Source organism: Cnephaeus nilssonii (assembly GCF_951640355.1).
Source record: "Cnephaeus nilssonii genome assembly, chromosome: 4".
Classification (NCBI taxonomy): Eukaryota; Metazoa; Chordata; class Mammalia; order Chiroptera; family Vespertilionidae; genus Cnephaeus; species Cnephaeus nilssonii.
The window spans coordinates 34,878,805-34,893,133 of record NC_137075.1 but is presented as its reverse complement, the minus strand read 5'-3'; the positions used below and the strand labels follow the sequence as shown (position 1 = coordinate 34,893,133).

Here is a 14,329-nt window from a genome sequence, read left to right as displayed (position 1 = left end):
AAAAAAGATTATGAGTTGAACAATAAAAATAGGAGGGAAGATATGTAGGATGGGGAAACGGATAAGAGTAGAAGCTAGTTGGAATAGTCACAAGAAAATTTATGTGGAACAGTTTTCAAGTCTTAACCCCTGTTCCCCATCCTCATTCTCCACCTCACACGTGGATTGTTTATATTTAAACAGGGAAAAAAATATCAGGAAAAATAGAGAACTCTGGCCTGCAGAGCCAGGTTTCCATTTTTGCACCAATAAATGGCTCTCTGAAGTAAACCTTGGAGCTCCCACCACCTGTCCTCTGCTTGCAGGTTGGAGATTGAGTTTTGATATTGCAGTTGAAAGATGATAATATGTGAAGACAATGAGATGGGGAACTGCATCAAAGAGAAACCAGTTTAGCAAGGTGGGAGGTCCCTCAGAATAAGATACACCCAGGACAAAACCCGAAGAGCTGTAGGCAAACTCTTGTGAGATCTTTTATGCCACTTCACCTTTCCCATGAAGGACAATTTTCCAGGGTCCTGCCTCATTCACGATAGGACACTGTTTGTTGGTTCCGGCTCTGATAGAATACAAGGACTGGAGGCCAAAATCAGAGTGGGTTGGTACATGTGGCGTGCCAACCAGTCAGATATCCTCACACTCCCCACTGACCTAAGGGAGGAGCCCATGGACAGTACCAAAGGTGAAGCAAAGGGAGTGCAGAGAGGGATGCTTAAAGTTTTCAATTACTTCCTTTTTACTCTATTTTGTTGAGTTGCTGTCTTTAGATTTGTTAAATGTCAAATACACAATGCATTCTACTTTTGCTATATATTTATCCATCCCACGTGCTACAGTTTCACTGTTTGTGTACCTTCAGAGAATTACCCTTTAAAATCTCTTCATGAGTTCCACAGTTTTCAAGTGGACACTGCAATGCTCTCGTCACTGTAATCCACAGTTTTATTCTCCTTTCCAATGAGCCATCTCTTAGCTATCTTGGACTTCTGTCCCTAGAGTCAAGGAAACACATTCCTTGAGATTGAAAGAAAGAGAGAAACAGGAGTCCTAAGGCTGAAGCAGAGACAACAGTAAATAGTTTGTAGTTCAGCTTCTATGAAGTCACCCCACCCCCCTTTCCTGTGAACCTCTGAGCTCTGATCTTGAGAATGGACAGGAGCCACCAGCGTGGTATCAGGCCGGCAATATGTAACTACTGTGTAGATTCTGGAAGACCATGGGAGACTCAGGAAGGGAACTGGGAACTGGGGAAAGTTAGGAGGAACCATGACAACCACAGGGGGGCACTGTGTCCCCATGGGCTTGCCTGGAATGTGTAGGACCAACAAAGGAGAGAGGTCAGCCAAGGACAGCACACCCCTCTCCCTTGCATCCAGGAGAGAGCCTCTCTCCCTCTACCTAACTTGGGCGTCTTATGCAGGGACATCTATAGGCAAGAGACACACATGGTCATCACCCATTTCACATACCACCCCCATGGCAGGTACATACTCACATTTTACACAGAAATGAGATTTTTCTCCCTCTTTCAAAGATTACCCTGCTAGCCCTGGCCAGATAGCTCAGTTGGTTGGAGCATCGTCCCAATACACCAAGGTTGCAGGTTTGATCCCCAGTCAGATCACATACAAGAATCCACTAATGCCCAGCCGGTGTCGCTCAGTGGTTGAGCATCAAGAGGTCACAGTTCAATTCCTGGTTAAGGCACGTGCCGGGGTTGTGGGCTCAGTCCCCAGTTGGAGGAATTCAGGAAGCAGCTTATTGATGATGTTCCTCATTGGGGTTTCTATCTCTCTATTCCTCTCGTTCTCTCTCTCAAAAAATCAATAAAAACATATTTTTTAAATCAACCAATGAATGCATAAATAAATAGAACAACAAATCAGTTTCCTCTCTCTCAAAAGTCAATAAGTTTAAAAAAAAACAGGGTGAAAATCTATTTTTTTATTTTAAAAAAGATTACCAAACATAACAGTGTTTGCTGTGCAGTTGAATGTGCTGAGAAGATCCACCTTCCCTTCCATAAGGCACAGCAGCAGCTATTGCTGTTTGGAACTCTTTGCCTTTTCTTCATATTTTGTTTACCTAGGAGCTAGTTATGCCAGTGATTCCAATTATGCGGTTTCCTTTCTTTAGTGTGACATTTAAGCACCTGCTGCCTGCCCTGTGCGTGGTCACCAAACACCCTCGCCCCTCCTGATCCTGGCCTACTGCATTTAAAATAGTTCAGTGCTATGAGAGTGATGAAATGCTCAAGCATCAAGAGCATGTTCCATGCCCCACTTCCACATCAGTGTGTCAGCGCTAGACATCAAGCTGCATTAGTCATCAGGTCTGTTTCACTGAGGAAAGTGTATAATTGTCCATGGGGTTTCTATAAAGTAATCTGGCAAATGACCTTGTACTATTATTCCATCTGCAGTACTCTGGACAATAATGCTATAAAGTGTCTTCTCATTTTTACTTCTTGTGCCCCAAGAGCCCAAGGATCAGCCTGCAACAGCCACAAAATACCTGAAGTTCTCTTGATGATTATTGTTCATAATTGTTGAGAAGGTTCTCAAAGAACCACAGATATAGTCTAACTCCCCAAACTTGGATTTATGTAGGAGGAGGAATTCCTGAGAGGAAATCCTGGTTGCTGTGACTCACCTCAAGGAATCTTCAGATTGGGATCAACTGAGCAACCCAATAACCCCTCTAGAAGCTGCATGAGGTGTGGTCTGCTGATCGTATTGCATCACCTAAAATGGAATCTAGGTGACCCCACAGAGGTTCCTGCAGGAAGGTGGTCACAAGGTGTTCTTGAATACTTCAGTTGGCTTTCTGCACTTCCTTAAGATTATGATGTTGGTGACATCTCTGTAATCCCATGGCATTTCTCAACTGACAAGGAAGTCTTCTAAGGTCTAAGTAGCCCCTCTCCCAAAATGTGGAGGTATTATCAATATCAAGGACAATACCATTGTCCATTCCATTGAATAAGGGCCGGTGACTGTGAAGTCACATTTTGTGAAGTGTCTATGCTATGCAAGCCCCCTGCCATGGTTTATGTCACTTGGAGAAGAGAATGTGAGAGTTGGGCAGGGATGGGGTAGGAAAGGGCATGGTGCAGGCATACTGAGACAGAGTAATAATGGTGCTCAGATTCCTCTACAGTTTATTGTTACAGCAGAAGTTGTGGGAGACAGGAGAGCACCCTCCACACATAACACACTGTGGTCGGAGCCCCAAGGTAGCCCTTCCCACCCCTATGCCAAGCCCCAAGCAGCCCTGCCCTGGCCTGGCCCCCTCCCCCTCCCCCTCCCACTCTAGACACACACTGTCTAGACAGCTACCAAAGTTAGTGGAGCCAGTGGCCCCAGGCCCCTTCCTATTGCCCAGCTCCAATCCTTCCCTCAAATTTGTTCATTGCCTATCACCTCCCAGTCTAACTTCCATTCACACACCGGATGTTTCTATCACATCCTGAGGACCACTAACCCACCAGCTAGCCTCCCTGACACATTCATTTAGGCCCATAGCCTTCAGAGAACTGAAGGGTTAATGAGAAGCCATATCCACTTTGGTGAATGGAGACCCAGCACCAAGTCCCTTACCCTTACAATGGTATGAGTAGGGAGAGTCTGGGGCAGGCACCATGGACATCTATAATGACCACTTATCCCTCATCTACGGACACCTAAATTAGGGAGGGGGGGACGCATGCCCTCTCCACCTTAACAACAGAATGAGGGAGAAGGATCATTTAGGGGTCTGAGTCCCTAAGCGATATTAGGACAGCTCTCCCAGGAGCTGAGGGGTATCACAGGTTAGAGGTCAAAGTTAGGGTAGCAATCAAAGATCAAGGTCATCTCCCCACATGATCTGCCCATCTTCCCTTGCTCACTCTGGCCCAGTGTTCTACACACCTCCCAGGTTAATGCTGGGGGAGGTGAGGCTGGGTCCCACACCAGGGCAATAAGGGCCATTCAACAGGAGACCTCCATGGTGTGCCCTGGGGGCCCTGAAGGGAGAGTCCCAGACTCGCTGCTCTGGGACAAGGTTCGAGCGCGGGACCGGCTGCCATCAATGGATGCCGCACTGGTCAGGGAAGCTGTGCGAGATCGGGACAGGCGAGTCATGCAGGATGAGGCCACTGTGGAGACAGAAGGATAAGCAGGCAGTCAGAGAGGAGGAGGGGAAGAGGGGCTGGCAACTCATCGTGGGGTGTGCGAGTTACAAATGGGGCCAGGGGTCAATGAGCTTGATTTGGCAGATGGTGGTAAGTCCAGGAATCAGCCTAAATGGTTCCTCCCCTCAGTGACCATCCCTCATCCTTGCAGCAATCCCTTGTCCTCATGATAGCCTCTGACCCCCATACTCACTGTAGCCCATGCCTTGCAGGAAGTACTTGAAGGCCTCGGTCAGCTTGCCTGGCTGAGGAAGGAAGATGAGAAGAGGGAGACAGTGATGTGAGGTTATGAGCTGAGCAAGAGCCCAAGGCCATGGCAGTTTGGGGATGGGATGTGTGGCAACGGGTATATATAGTTCAGTGACATTAATATCCCATTCCCCGGATGGCTGGGGATACTCACCTGAGTCAGCTGGGGCTGACCTCCGGAGTCGGCCATCTATTCGGGAGAGAGCCCCCAGAAAAAGTGATACACACATGAATAAAGTGAGCTAGCCAGGAGATAGAAAGGATCTCTCTTCCCTGCTTCCCCACTCTAGGCCCTTAGGGTTGTTTGTTTGTTTGTTGGTTTGTTTGTTTTACTTCATCCACCCCACTTACTCTAGGCAGGACCCTGGAGGCCTAGAAGCTGAATCTAGGATTCAGGATATGCAGCTCTGGACAGGGGGCCAGGAGTCAGGCTGCGCATGGAGTAGGGTTACTAACCTTGAGGAAAGAAGTCTGGGTGGGGTCCAGTTTTGAATTACATTCCACCTGGAGTAAGTAGGAAGCTGAATGAGTGAGGTCACACTCCCTGTGGTCCCGCCCATCCAAGGGAACCTAAGACCCAATCCCCAGTTGCTTTCCTACCAGCCCCTACCCAATTCCTTCTTAAAAGGAATCAACTTCTTATGCACCAAATTTGCTCTTTGTGTCCCAAACAGAGCTTGCGTCCTGGCAAGATAACCCTCTAACCACCATCCTAAGACTCCAACCCTCCCTCATCCAAGCCCACATTCCCTACTGACCACTGCATCTTCATGTGGTGCCTGGTCTCCAACCACCAGCATCACAGGGCACCTAGAGGAAAGGGTCGGGGAGGAGGCGATGAGCCCCTGGTACTCACTCACCCACCTCTTCCCAAAGAGCAGCCAGAAAATGTCTGGCTCCAAAGAGGAAGCAGCCTTCTAATCCCTACCACCCCACCAAGAGGATTCAAAGGAAAAAGACCTAGACTGCAAGTATGTCAAACTCTGACTGCCAGTCTGACATGCTTGACCTAGAGGGTGGTGGTGGTTTGCTAAATGGGATGAGGTGGAAAATAACAAGAAAACTCCCTGGCAAAGGACCCTCCTTCTAAAGGATACAAGCACCTAGGGAAGATCTAGGGAGAGACAAAGCTGTATCACTTAAAGCCGTGGTCGGCAAACTGCGGCTCGAGAGCCGCATGCGGCTCTTTGGCCCCTTGAGTGTGGCTCTTCCACAAAATACCACGGCCTGGGCGAGTCTATTTTGAAGAAGTGGCGTCAGAAGAAGTTCAAGTTTAAAAAATTTGGCTCTCAAAATAAATTTCAATCGTTGTACTGTTGATGTTTGGCTCTGTTGACTAATGAGTTTGCCGACCACTGAGCTAAAGTCTTACTTGAGGGTGATATCACCTCCACGCTCAAAGTTCAGGTCTCGGCGGCTGGAAAGGGGTAAAAAGAGGAGTAGGAATTTTAGGCAGGCAATACTATCCGTCTAGAATAAGTTATCTCTCCCATATGGAAACTATCTTCCTCCCAAAAACTAGAGTCAAATATTGGTGTTTAAAGTGGGAACCAAAGGGGAAGGTGGTAGGCTGGCCTCAAGTAAAATCCCTATAGCCCCCAGGTCCCTGGTCAGAGGGTAATGAAGGGGGAGGAAAGGCACAAGGACAGATCATCAGCAACTGGGAATCAAAACTTTCAAGGGAAGTAAAGAGGAGAAGTGGGGAGAGGCAGTGCCTCACAATTCCTCTCACTGGGACTGTCCTTCAGTTGTCCCAGTTGCACACCAAATCCTGTCCTCCTTGCACACGGTGTACTTTCCAGACTTCCCTCTTCTCTCTGCCTCCTCATCAACCCCAGTCACTGCTTCTAAATTGTCTTCACACACACACACACACACACACACACACACACACACACACACACACACCACAGTCACTCACTTGTTGTAGCTGTTCCAATACAGTTCAATGTTCTCTAGGTTGGGTGCATGTGTAATGATATTTCTATACTTTTGTATCAACTCAGAATTTCCTGACAGCTCTTCCTGAAGGAAAGAAGAGGGAGAAAAATTAGGGTTGGGAAAAGAAGCCAACAGTTACCCGATGCAAAAAGTCAAGCCTTTTCCCCTTCCCAGATCCTGTCCCAGTTAAGAAAGTCACCTCAAGCATCCAACTCTCTGCCGGTCCCCTCTTTTTCCTCCATCTCCACAACCACTTACCTGGCTGAAAAGATGTCCAAGTATCATCTCCGGAATGGAAGAGGTGAGGCCTGTTAGCTGTGAGGAAAGGCATGTGAGAAAGCTCAGAACATTATGGGGAGACTCAGGCAAGTGACACACTTCTTTCTTGCTCTATGTCCCCCTCCTTGAAGTTCACAGGCCAATCGGTTATACTGGGAGAGCCTAACTGGACCCATGCAAGGGAACCCCCACCCTCGCTCAGCACACAGACCATTCCAAACCTTGTGGGCTGCCCAGTCCATCCAACCCTTGGCATTGGGATCAATGTTGATGAGGACAAGTCCCTCCACTGTATCCTGGTGATTAAGCTGAAGGGCAGCAGAAGGAAGGGAAATCAGAGGCAGGGCATGGTCTCATCCCCGCCCCAAGTTCTACCCACTCTTAGGCTCCCATGGGGCCTCCCTCCCCACCCTCGGACCCATGTCCTCCTGCCAAATACACAATAGCAAACAACACTCTCTTAATCAGCCTACCATGGGCCTTGGCCCTGCCTTTCCCTTATCTGGGGGCTTTTAGTTCTTACAGCATATCGCGACAAGATGTAGGCTCCAGCTCCAACACCAACTCCAATTATTGAGGAGAAACTGTGAAAGGAAAATGTGTGTCTACCTGGTGTCTGAAACTTTGGCTCTCTAAACACCTTACCCTCTGTCCTAAGGCCACAGGCATAGAGTACAGAAGGGACCTGGCAAGGAACTGAAAACTGACACTGGTAGTCAATGTAGGTCCCAGAAGTCTTTCCCCAGCTCCCTCTTGGAGAGCTAGTGTCTTGAAAAGAAACACCCATCTGCCAACCAGCCAGACCCAGTTTTCCTAAGTAGATCTTTGTCCATTATCGATTTTCAGTAGCTAGTCCAACTTGTTCTGTTTTAATTCCTACTTCCTCTATAGGAATGAGAAGAAGGGAATTGAAGCAAGATATAAAAATAAGATACAACTTCAGTGAACAACATGAAAAATGGGGTTAAAGAGAGACAAAAATGTGAACCAGAGCCGTCTGGGGCCCTGGTGTCCAGGAAGGGCCAAAGGACAGCCCAGGAGCGCACACCAAGGAGGCCTCGCCTGGCGTTCTCCTCCTTCTCCCACTCTCCCTCACACACAGGGCTCCCAGTTCCCAGGTGTGCGTATAGAGGAGGGGGAGTGGGAGGAACAGAGACAGGTCTAGCTGGTTCCTCAGGGATTATGTCACCCCTTCCTCTTCCTGTCCGGCTTTCTGGTCCCTCCTCAGCCTGAGGCAGGGCCTCAGAGAGCTCCTTCCTTTTTCTTGCCTCCATCCATTAGGGCTACTCAGCTGACTCAAGCCCGTTTTCCAAACCCACCCTTCTTCCTCTCAACAATCAGACTGGGAACATGGAGGAGACCTTTCTTTATATCTAGGCTAGAAACCAAAACTCTCCCAGCAACCACGGTGGACATAGGGGTTCTCAGGGCCGTGTTGTGCTGGAAAGAGAAATCTGGCCGGAGGGATCCCCAGGCTTCTCACTTTAAGTACTGCAGGATGCAAGGGATGGTGTCTGCAAGCTGGTCCAGAGACGGGTACTGATATCTGGGGAAGAGAGGAACGTTAGTGTTTTAACAGGAAAAAATCAACCTGCCCCCACCGCCCCCATCTCTGGGTGTCCTCTCCCAGAATCACCACCGCCCTCCCTTTACTCCTCCCCTGGTCCAATCTTCCCCACACCTGCCCTGTGCCTCACAATCTGATGAGGAGGGAGGGAGTTAATTCTCACCCCACAGGGTACACAGGAGCCCCCTCTTCCATCCCAGGGGCATCCACATGAACCCGCACGAAGTTCTGAATAATTTCCTGCATGTCCCCGGATTGAAACAGCGGCTGGAAGCAAGATTTATCTAAAGAGAATCCCCAACACCCCAACAACAGAATCAGACAGGGAAAAGTGTCCCCAAGTCAAAACCCACCCTCTTTCAGGCCACATTCAGACTAGAAGAGAACTTCTTCACATGCCCCATGGTCTCTTCCTGCCCATGAAGACCTTTCCCCTCGCACTGGGATTTACCCTCCCCACCTCCTCGGCCTCCTCCCAGAAAGTAGTGGGAGGAGAAGTGAAGGTCCTTACAGTTGAGTCCCACATCATGGTAGGTGAGTATCGCTGGGCGTTTGGGTTTGGGGGTACCATAGACAGTAAAAGTGACAGAGCCATAAGGTGTCTCCACCGAGTGAGTCTGCAAGAAAACAGATCACCATCAGGTAGGAGTTAGGCTGAGAGGAAAAGAGGCAGGAGACTTCCACAAAAGTTGGGGGATTGGCATGGGGGAGGGGCAGAGAGAGGTGAAGGGAACAAACTATTGGAAATAGGGTGGAAAGAAATTTAATGTAGGTAAATATAACAGTGGGGATGATTTTGAGGGTGGAGAAGAATAAGGAATGATTGGAAAGCATCAAGGAACACTGAGAAGGGAGCATAAGGGGAGGAAGGGGAGAGTTGGGGATGGGCAAGGAATGGATCGGAAGGAAAGGTAGCAAAGAGGAGAGCCAAGTAGGAGGGCCTTTCTTTCCTCCCACCCTGGAACTGCCCCCAGCGGTTACCTGTCCCCGGTCCAGGAGGATTCTGGCAGCTAACTCAGCCTCCTGGAGAGAGACACGCACAGACAGATCCACACAGAAACACACAGCCATGTAGAGTGGATAAACAGGTGGAGAGACAGACACAGAGAAAGAGAGAAAGGTAAAGAGACCAAAGACAGAAAGAGATGACAAAAAGAGACATGGAGAGGATTAAGATTAGTATAGTGACATGACAAAGGCCTGGACTCCCAATCGTGGTATATGGGGAGAGAAACATGGGGAGTGGTGGAGAAAGTACGAGTGTGGGTTAGAATGAGATTATGGATTTGGAAAGGCAGGAGATGTGAGGGCTGCTTGGTGGTCTGGAATTTGGGCCTAGGAGTCATAGGGTCTCTAATAACCTTGGCCATCTCGGGTGTCTGCCCTGGTAACAGCGGTCTCTCCTCCGTGATCTGCACCTCCTGCAGCTCCGTCATGGTGGCCTGGCAGGGTGAGGAAACACCAAGACTGGGGAGGTTGCCTCCACACCCTCCCATCTCCTCTAATACCTTCTTCCTCTCTCAGAACAGGGCAGTGCAGGGTGCAGGGCCCCAGGAGCTGATGACTCCAGGACACAGAGCGCCTCTCCTGCCCCAGCTCCATGCCCAGGCCACTTCTCTTCAGACTGCATCCCCACTGCTCCCCTCAACACCCACACCTTGAGACACACACACACCCCTTTCCTATCCTGGATGGAAACACCAGCTGTGGGGCCGCAGGACAGCTCAGGTTTCCCAGGTTATATTTAGGGGCCACCCCATACTCCCAATTAGGTAGGGAGTGAAACTAGTGGCTCCCTAACTGGCTACTCCAAAGATACTAAGGGACAGGTAGAGAGAGTTCACAACTAACTGTGACCTTCAACTACAGCCCCAATGTCAGCAGCTCAAAAGGAAAGGGGCTAAAAATGACCTGAGTAGCATGGCCAAGAGAGGGGGGGGCGGAGGAGGGGGGACGGACAAGAAAAGGGGGACAAGGGACATCTGTGTCCAACTGACCGCATGTCTCCCTTCCTCCCAAGACTCTCTCTCCTTTCCCACTGTGAATAAATTAACAGACGTTCAATATTTGGAGCGGGTGAGGAGCAAAGCAGCCGCAGACCGGCACAGTGAAGAGCCTGCAGCCTGGGGGTGGGGTCACTTACTGAGTTCCTATTGGCTGGATGCAGTGGGGTTAGGGGTCAGGGTTCTCACTGCTCCTGGCTCTGGGGTCTGAGAAAACAAGGCAATGGGGTGAACGCCAAGGGAGACGAGCAAACCCTGGCTCTTCAAGGGACATAAAGCCTCAGCCAAGACTTAGATTCCCTGGGTCACCAATCTCCCCAAGTCCCTAAACCGTCCCCAATTTCTACCCCTGAGTCCAGCGAACGTTTTCTCTAGGTTTCAACTAGAATCAATGCAGGCTGGAGGGCCGGCGGGGCGACACAGACACCAGCCCCGGCCAGGGGCAGGAGAGAAGGAAGTGCTGATGTGGAGGAAGGCGCGTGGCTTGTGTCAGAGCCTGGATTCTAGTCCCGGCTCTGCCGCTACCCGTGTGACCTTGGCCCAATCAGTGCTACTGGCCTCGATTTCCTATTTGCAAGCTAAAAGTAGGAACTGGGGGAGCCCCAGGGTTTTTGACAGCTCGCGAGTGATGTGAGGACGGCAGAGCAGGACTGTTCCCCTCCGCCATTTAAAAGAAGAACTTGAAAAGCCCTGTGCCTTAGCGTCCCTCCTCCATCCAGCCTCGGCGTGGGTCCCACGAGTGGAGAAAGGCGAGGAAGGCGGTCCCACCATCTCCTCCCCGGGAGCCTCCCCCGACCGACGACCCCGAAAGGGCCGGGCGCCAGCTGGGAGGACAGCTAGGGGGAGGGGGGGCGGGATTGGCCGGGCCCAGCACCCAGGACCTGCCCTACGAGTTCCTAGGCTGCCCTTCCTCGTGGCAGTGCCCTGGACCCTGGGCACCACCTCGCGCACGTCCCAAACACGCCCTGCCTCGCCGAGCCTCCGCCTTTGTGCGCAGCAGCCCAGCCCCGCCGCCGCGAGGGCCCGACCCGCAGAGGGTCGGCTCCCGGGGATCGAGACCAGGCCGCCCACCGCCCCACGGGCGCCAGCCTGGCCGGGGAGCCCCTCGCCTGCCCCTCCCCCTACCTGCTGCAGCCGGGGCCGCTTCCACCTTCACTTGCCTTTGACTCTCCAGCCCTCCAGGGCTCCGGCTCCCCACAGACCCGCCCCCGGCCCGCCCCAGCCCGCCCACGGGCCGTCAGCTCCCCGCAGACCCGCCCCCAGACCCCCAGTAAACACGCCCCCCTTACCCCGCCCCAGACTGTTTGCAGCTCGGGAGGGGCATTGCTGGGATCGAAGGGGAACTCTAAGGGAAGCAAACTGGGTGTTTCCGGGCTAAGCTCGCGCTCCCCACCGCAGCCCCCCGCAACCGGGCGGTGGTGGGGGGTGTGGGGATCCCTTAATCCTGCGGGGAATTCCCACGCCCGCCCCGAACACCATCCTCTCCCGTGACCTGGATCTGCCTATCGCACTGTGGCTCCGCCCCTCGCCCCCAGACTCAGCGGTGGGGACTGGTAGGGGGAGACAACTCAGGGTGCTGACACCCCACGATTTCGACTCCGCCCGGCGCACGCGGAGAGCCTAGTTGAGGAAGGAGGAGGTGGGCGGGGGCCGCCGCAGAAGAGGAGGGGGTCTCGCCCGCTGGGAGGGGCAGGTGTGTCGGCACCGGCTGAGGATGGGGGCGTCAGGAGCGTGGAATGCCCGCTCCGGGGTGCCCAAGGTCCCGGTACCTCCTCTCTCTCTGCTGAGCGCCCCGACGCCTGCTGTCCGGCTGCTCCCTGAGAAGTTGGAAAACAAGTCGGGGAAGGGGGGTAGGGAATGCGGGGGGCCGCTATAAATAGAGAGCGATCACAAGAGGGGGGAAGAGGATGGCCCAACGGAGACTCCCGGGTCAAGGCCCCGAGGGGCGGGGGGGGGGGGGCGGAGGAGGGGCCAGGGACCCCCAGGAGCTCTGACTCTTGGGTAAACAGGCGCGGGGGCGGAGTCAACTCTGCGGGGGTGGAGTGGGGGCTTGGGGAGGACGCCGTGTCCCGGGCTGGGACCCAAGAGACCCTGTGGCTTCGGGACTCACCCCTCCTAGTCCAGCCCAGAGAAGGAGGGCGAGACTGAATCGCAGTGCCTAGGCGACGGTTTCTCAGGGGCTGCAGCGTCTCCCAGGGCTTGGGTAGGTTTGCTGTCCCAGACTCCTCTCCTGCCCAGCTCTCCCCACAGCTAGACGCACCCTCCCTGTGCCCTTAAAAGGAAGACCACCTAGAATGGGGTACTTATGTGGCTAAGAGAATTCGAAGTTGTCAAAAGGAAACTTGATTGAACTTCTTCCCACCTGCACCCCTTTTAGCTCCCCTCCTCCCAGAGAGCCCACCCCATCCTCTCCTTTAGCCCGGTTCCTGAGTTGCCTTTTCGGGGGCTGGGCGCTAGGCCAGTTGGGGAACAATAGCCAAAGGAACTGAAGCTGCCAACTGCAACACCAGCACAGAATGCCCCCGCCCCCAAGACCCCCAAATTGCCCTACCCCCTCCTGCCTGGGAACCACCCCCTCAACCCCTTTTACCACCCACAACCCCCCTCCCATCCGAGGACCATCAATGCCCCTTTCATCCCCACTTGGCAGGGTCTGTTGGAAAAAAGGAGGAGCCAAGAGGGGAGGAGGTGACCCAGAGTAGAACTGGTCAAAATAAAACCCAGCTTTCAACTACCCAAAATCTAAGGAACCCCCCCTACATTCCCTAGTTGAAGCACCAAGTTTTCCTTTATTCCCTTCCCCCACTCACTTCAGAACTATTTTCCCACAAACTGGCACAGAAACGGGGCACCCTGGCTCCTCGCCTAGTCCCCTCTCCCCAGTTTAACACTCGCCTGGACAAGGAAAACCTGCTGGAATTAGGGTCATACATAAAGATGCCTAGGACAGGAGGTAAATCTTACCAGCCCTGCTGGAAGTAGGAGGAAGAACGTCTAGAATGAGAACTTTTGCTTGCTGGCTTCTCTCATGTGTCTAAAGAGTAGTCTTAACTTGGATTGGGGGAGGGAAGGACCTGGAGGTTCCAGCATCTAAATTCAGCCCTGGGTCAGGATGACTCAGGGGGAACCTGATAAGGGGCCTACCCAGGGGTGTGGGGCCGGCCTGAGGTGGGAAATTTCCACTGGGATCTGTTTACTTCCTAGGCCTTAGGGGTCTCAACCTGCTGCATAGAGAAATGAGGCCGCTTCTGCCCTAAGAGAGGGTTCCTCTCTGACAGGGCAGTTCCCAGCCCCGCCCTGGTGTAAGTGGCCCAACAAGGATAACAGCTCTCTCTAACTTCCTTCTCTTGGGCCAGAAGTAGCTTCAAACTGTACCTTCAACTAAGTGACAGTTTTAAGTACCTACTTTGTGCAAGCCACTGGATGGATGGCATGCAAAGAAGGGTGAAGTCTAGTCATACCCTCTCTAGAAGCTTATACTAAAATAGTTGAGAGATAAAGATAGAAAAAGTTTGCCCGGCCGGCATGGCTCAACGGTTGAGCATCGACCTATGAACCAAGAGGTCACAGTTCGGTATGCCTGGGTTGTGGGTTCACATTCAGTGGGGGGCATGCAGGAGGCAGCCAATCAGTGATTCTCTCTCATCAATGATGTTTCTATCTCTCTCTCTCCCTCTCTCCCTTCCTCTCTGAAATCAATAAAATATTTTTAATAGAAAAAGTTTAATATATATATAAAATTAGTTATTTAAACAATAAGTCCTATGGCAGTAGTTTCTCACCCTTCTCAAGTGGGAGATCAGAGATTTCCATTCCCACATGATGGTTGTAGTATCCCCTGATGGAAAGAAACCATGAAGTCAGTAAAAATTCAAGTGAGTTTGTACAATATTCTAATAATCACAACATCTTTTTATATAGTAACTAGAGGCCTGGTGCACGAATTTGGGGCGGACTGATCAGGGTGGGCCGACGGGGGGGTGGGGCAGTGGCTGGTTGGTGGGCTGGCCCCACCCCCTGGTCGAACTGCTAGTTGAACTCCCGGTAGAGGGGATAATTTGCATATTAGCCTTTTATTATAGGACTAGAGGCCCGGTGCACAAATTTGTGCACAGG

At 51.9% G+C, this 14,329-nt stretch overlaps 1 protein-coding gene across 11 annotated transcripts; it reads right to left on the bottom strand.

The window, feature by feature from the left end:
• Positions 1-3,300: 3,300 nt before the first annotated feature.
• Positions 3,301-13,244, bottom strand: NDRG2 (NDRG family member 2; the record flags this gene model as incomplete). 11 transcript variants are annotated; one of them, XM_079769470.1, is made up of 18 exons in its annotated part: positions 3,302-4,138; positions 4,368-4,419; positions 4,578-4,613; positions 4,880-4,927; positions 5,182-5,233; positions 5,796-5,840; positions 6,345-6,448; positions 6,623-6,679; positions 6,865-6,951; positions 7,167-7,227; positions 8,127-8,189; positions 8,374-8,494; positions 8,722-8,827; positions 9,192-9,233; positions 9,572-9,652; positions 10,354-10,420; positions 11,983-12,030; positions 12,324-12,468. In XM_079769470.1, 15 exons carry the CDS (start codon positions 9,644-9,646, stop codon positions 3,972-3,974), a joined length of 1,116 nt encoding a protein of 371 aa, XP_079625596.1. In that variant the 3' UTR covers positions 3,302-3,971. The 11 variants fall into 11 exon arrangements, with proteins under 11 accessions (XP_079625595.1, XP_079625596.1, XP_079625597.1 ...); XM_079769471.1 differs by lacking the exons at positions 11,983-12,030; positions 12,324-12,468 and adding an exon at positions 13,178-13,244; XM_079769472.1 differs by lacking the exon at positions 11,983-12,030.
• Positions 13,245-14,329: the final 1,085 nt, after the last annotated feature.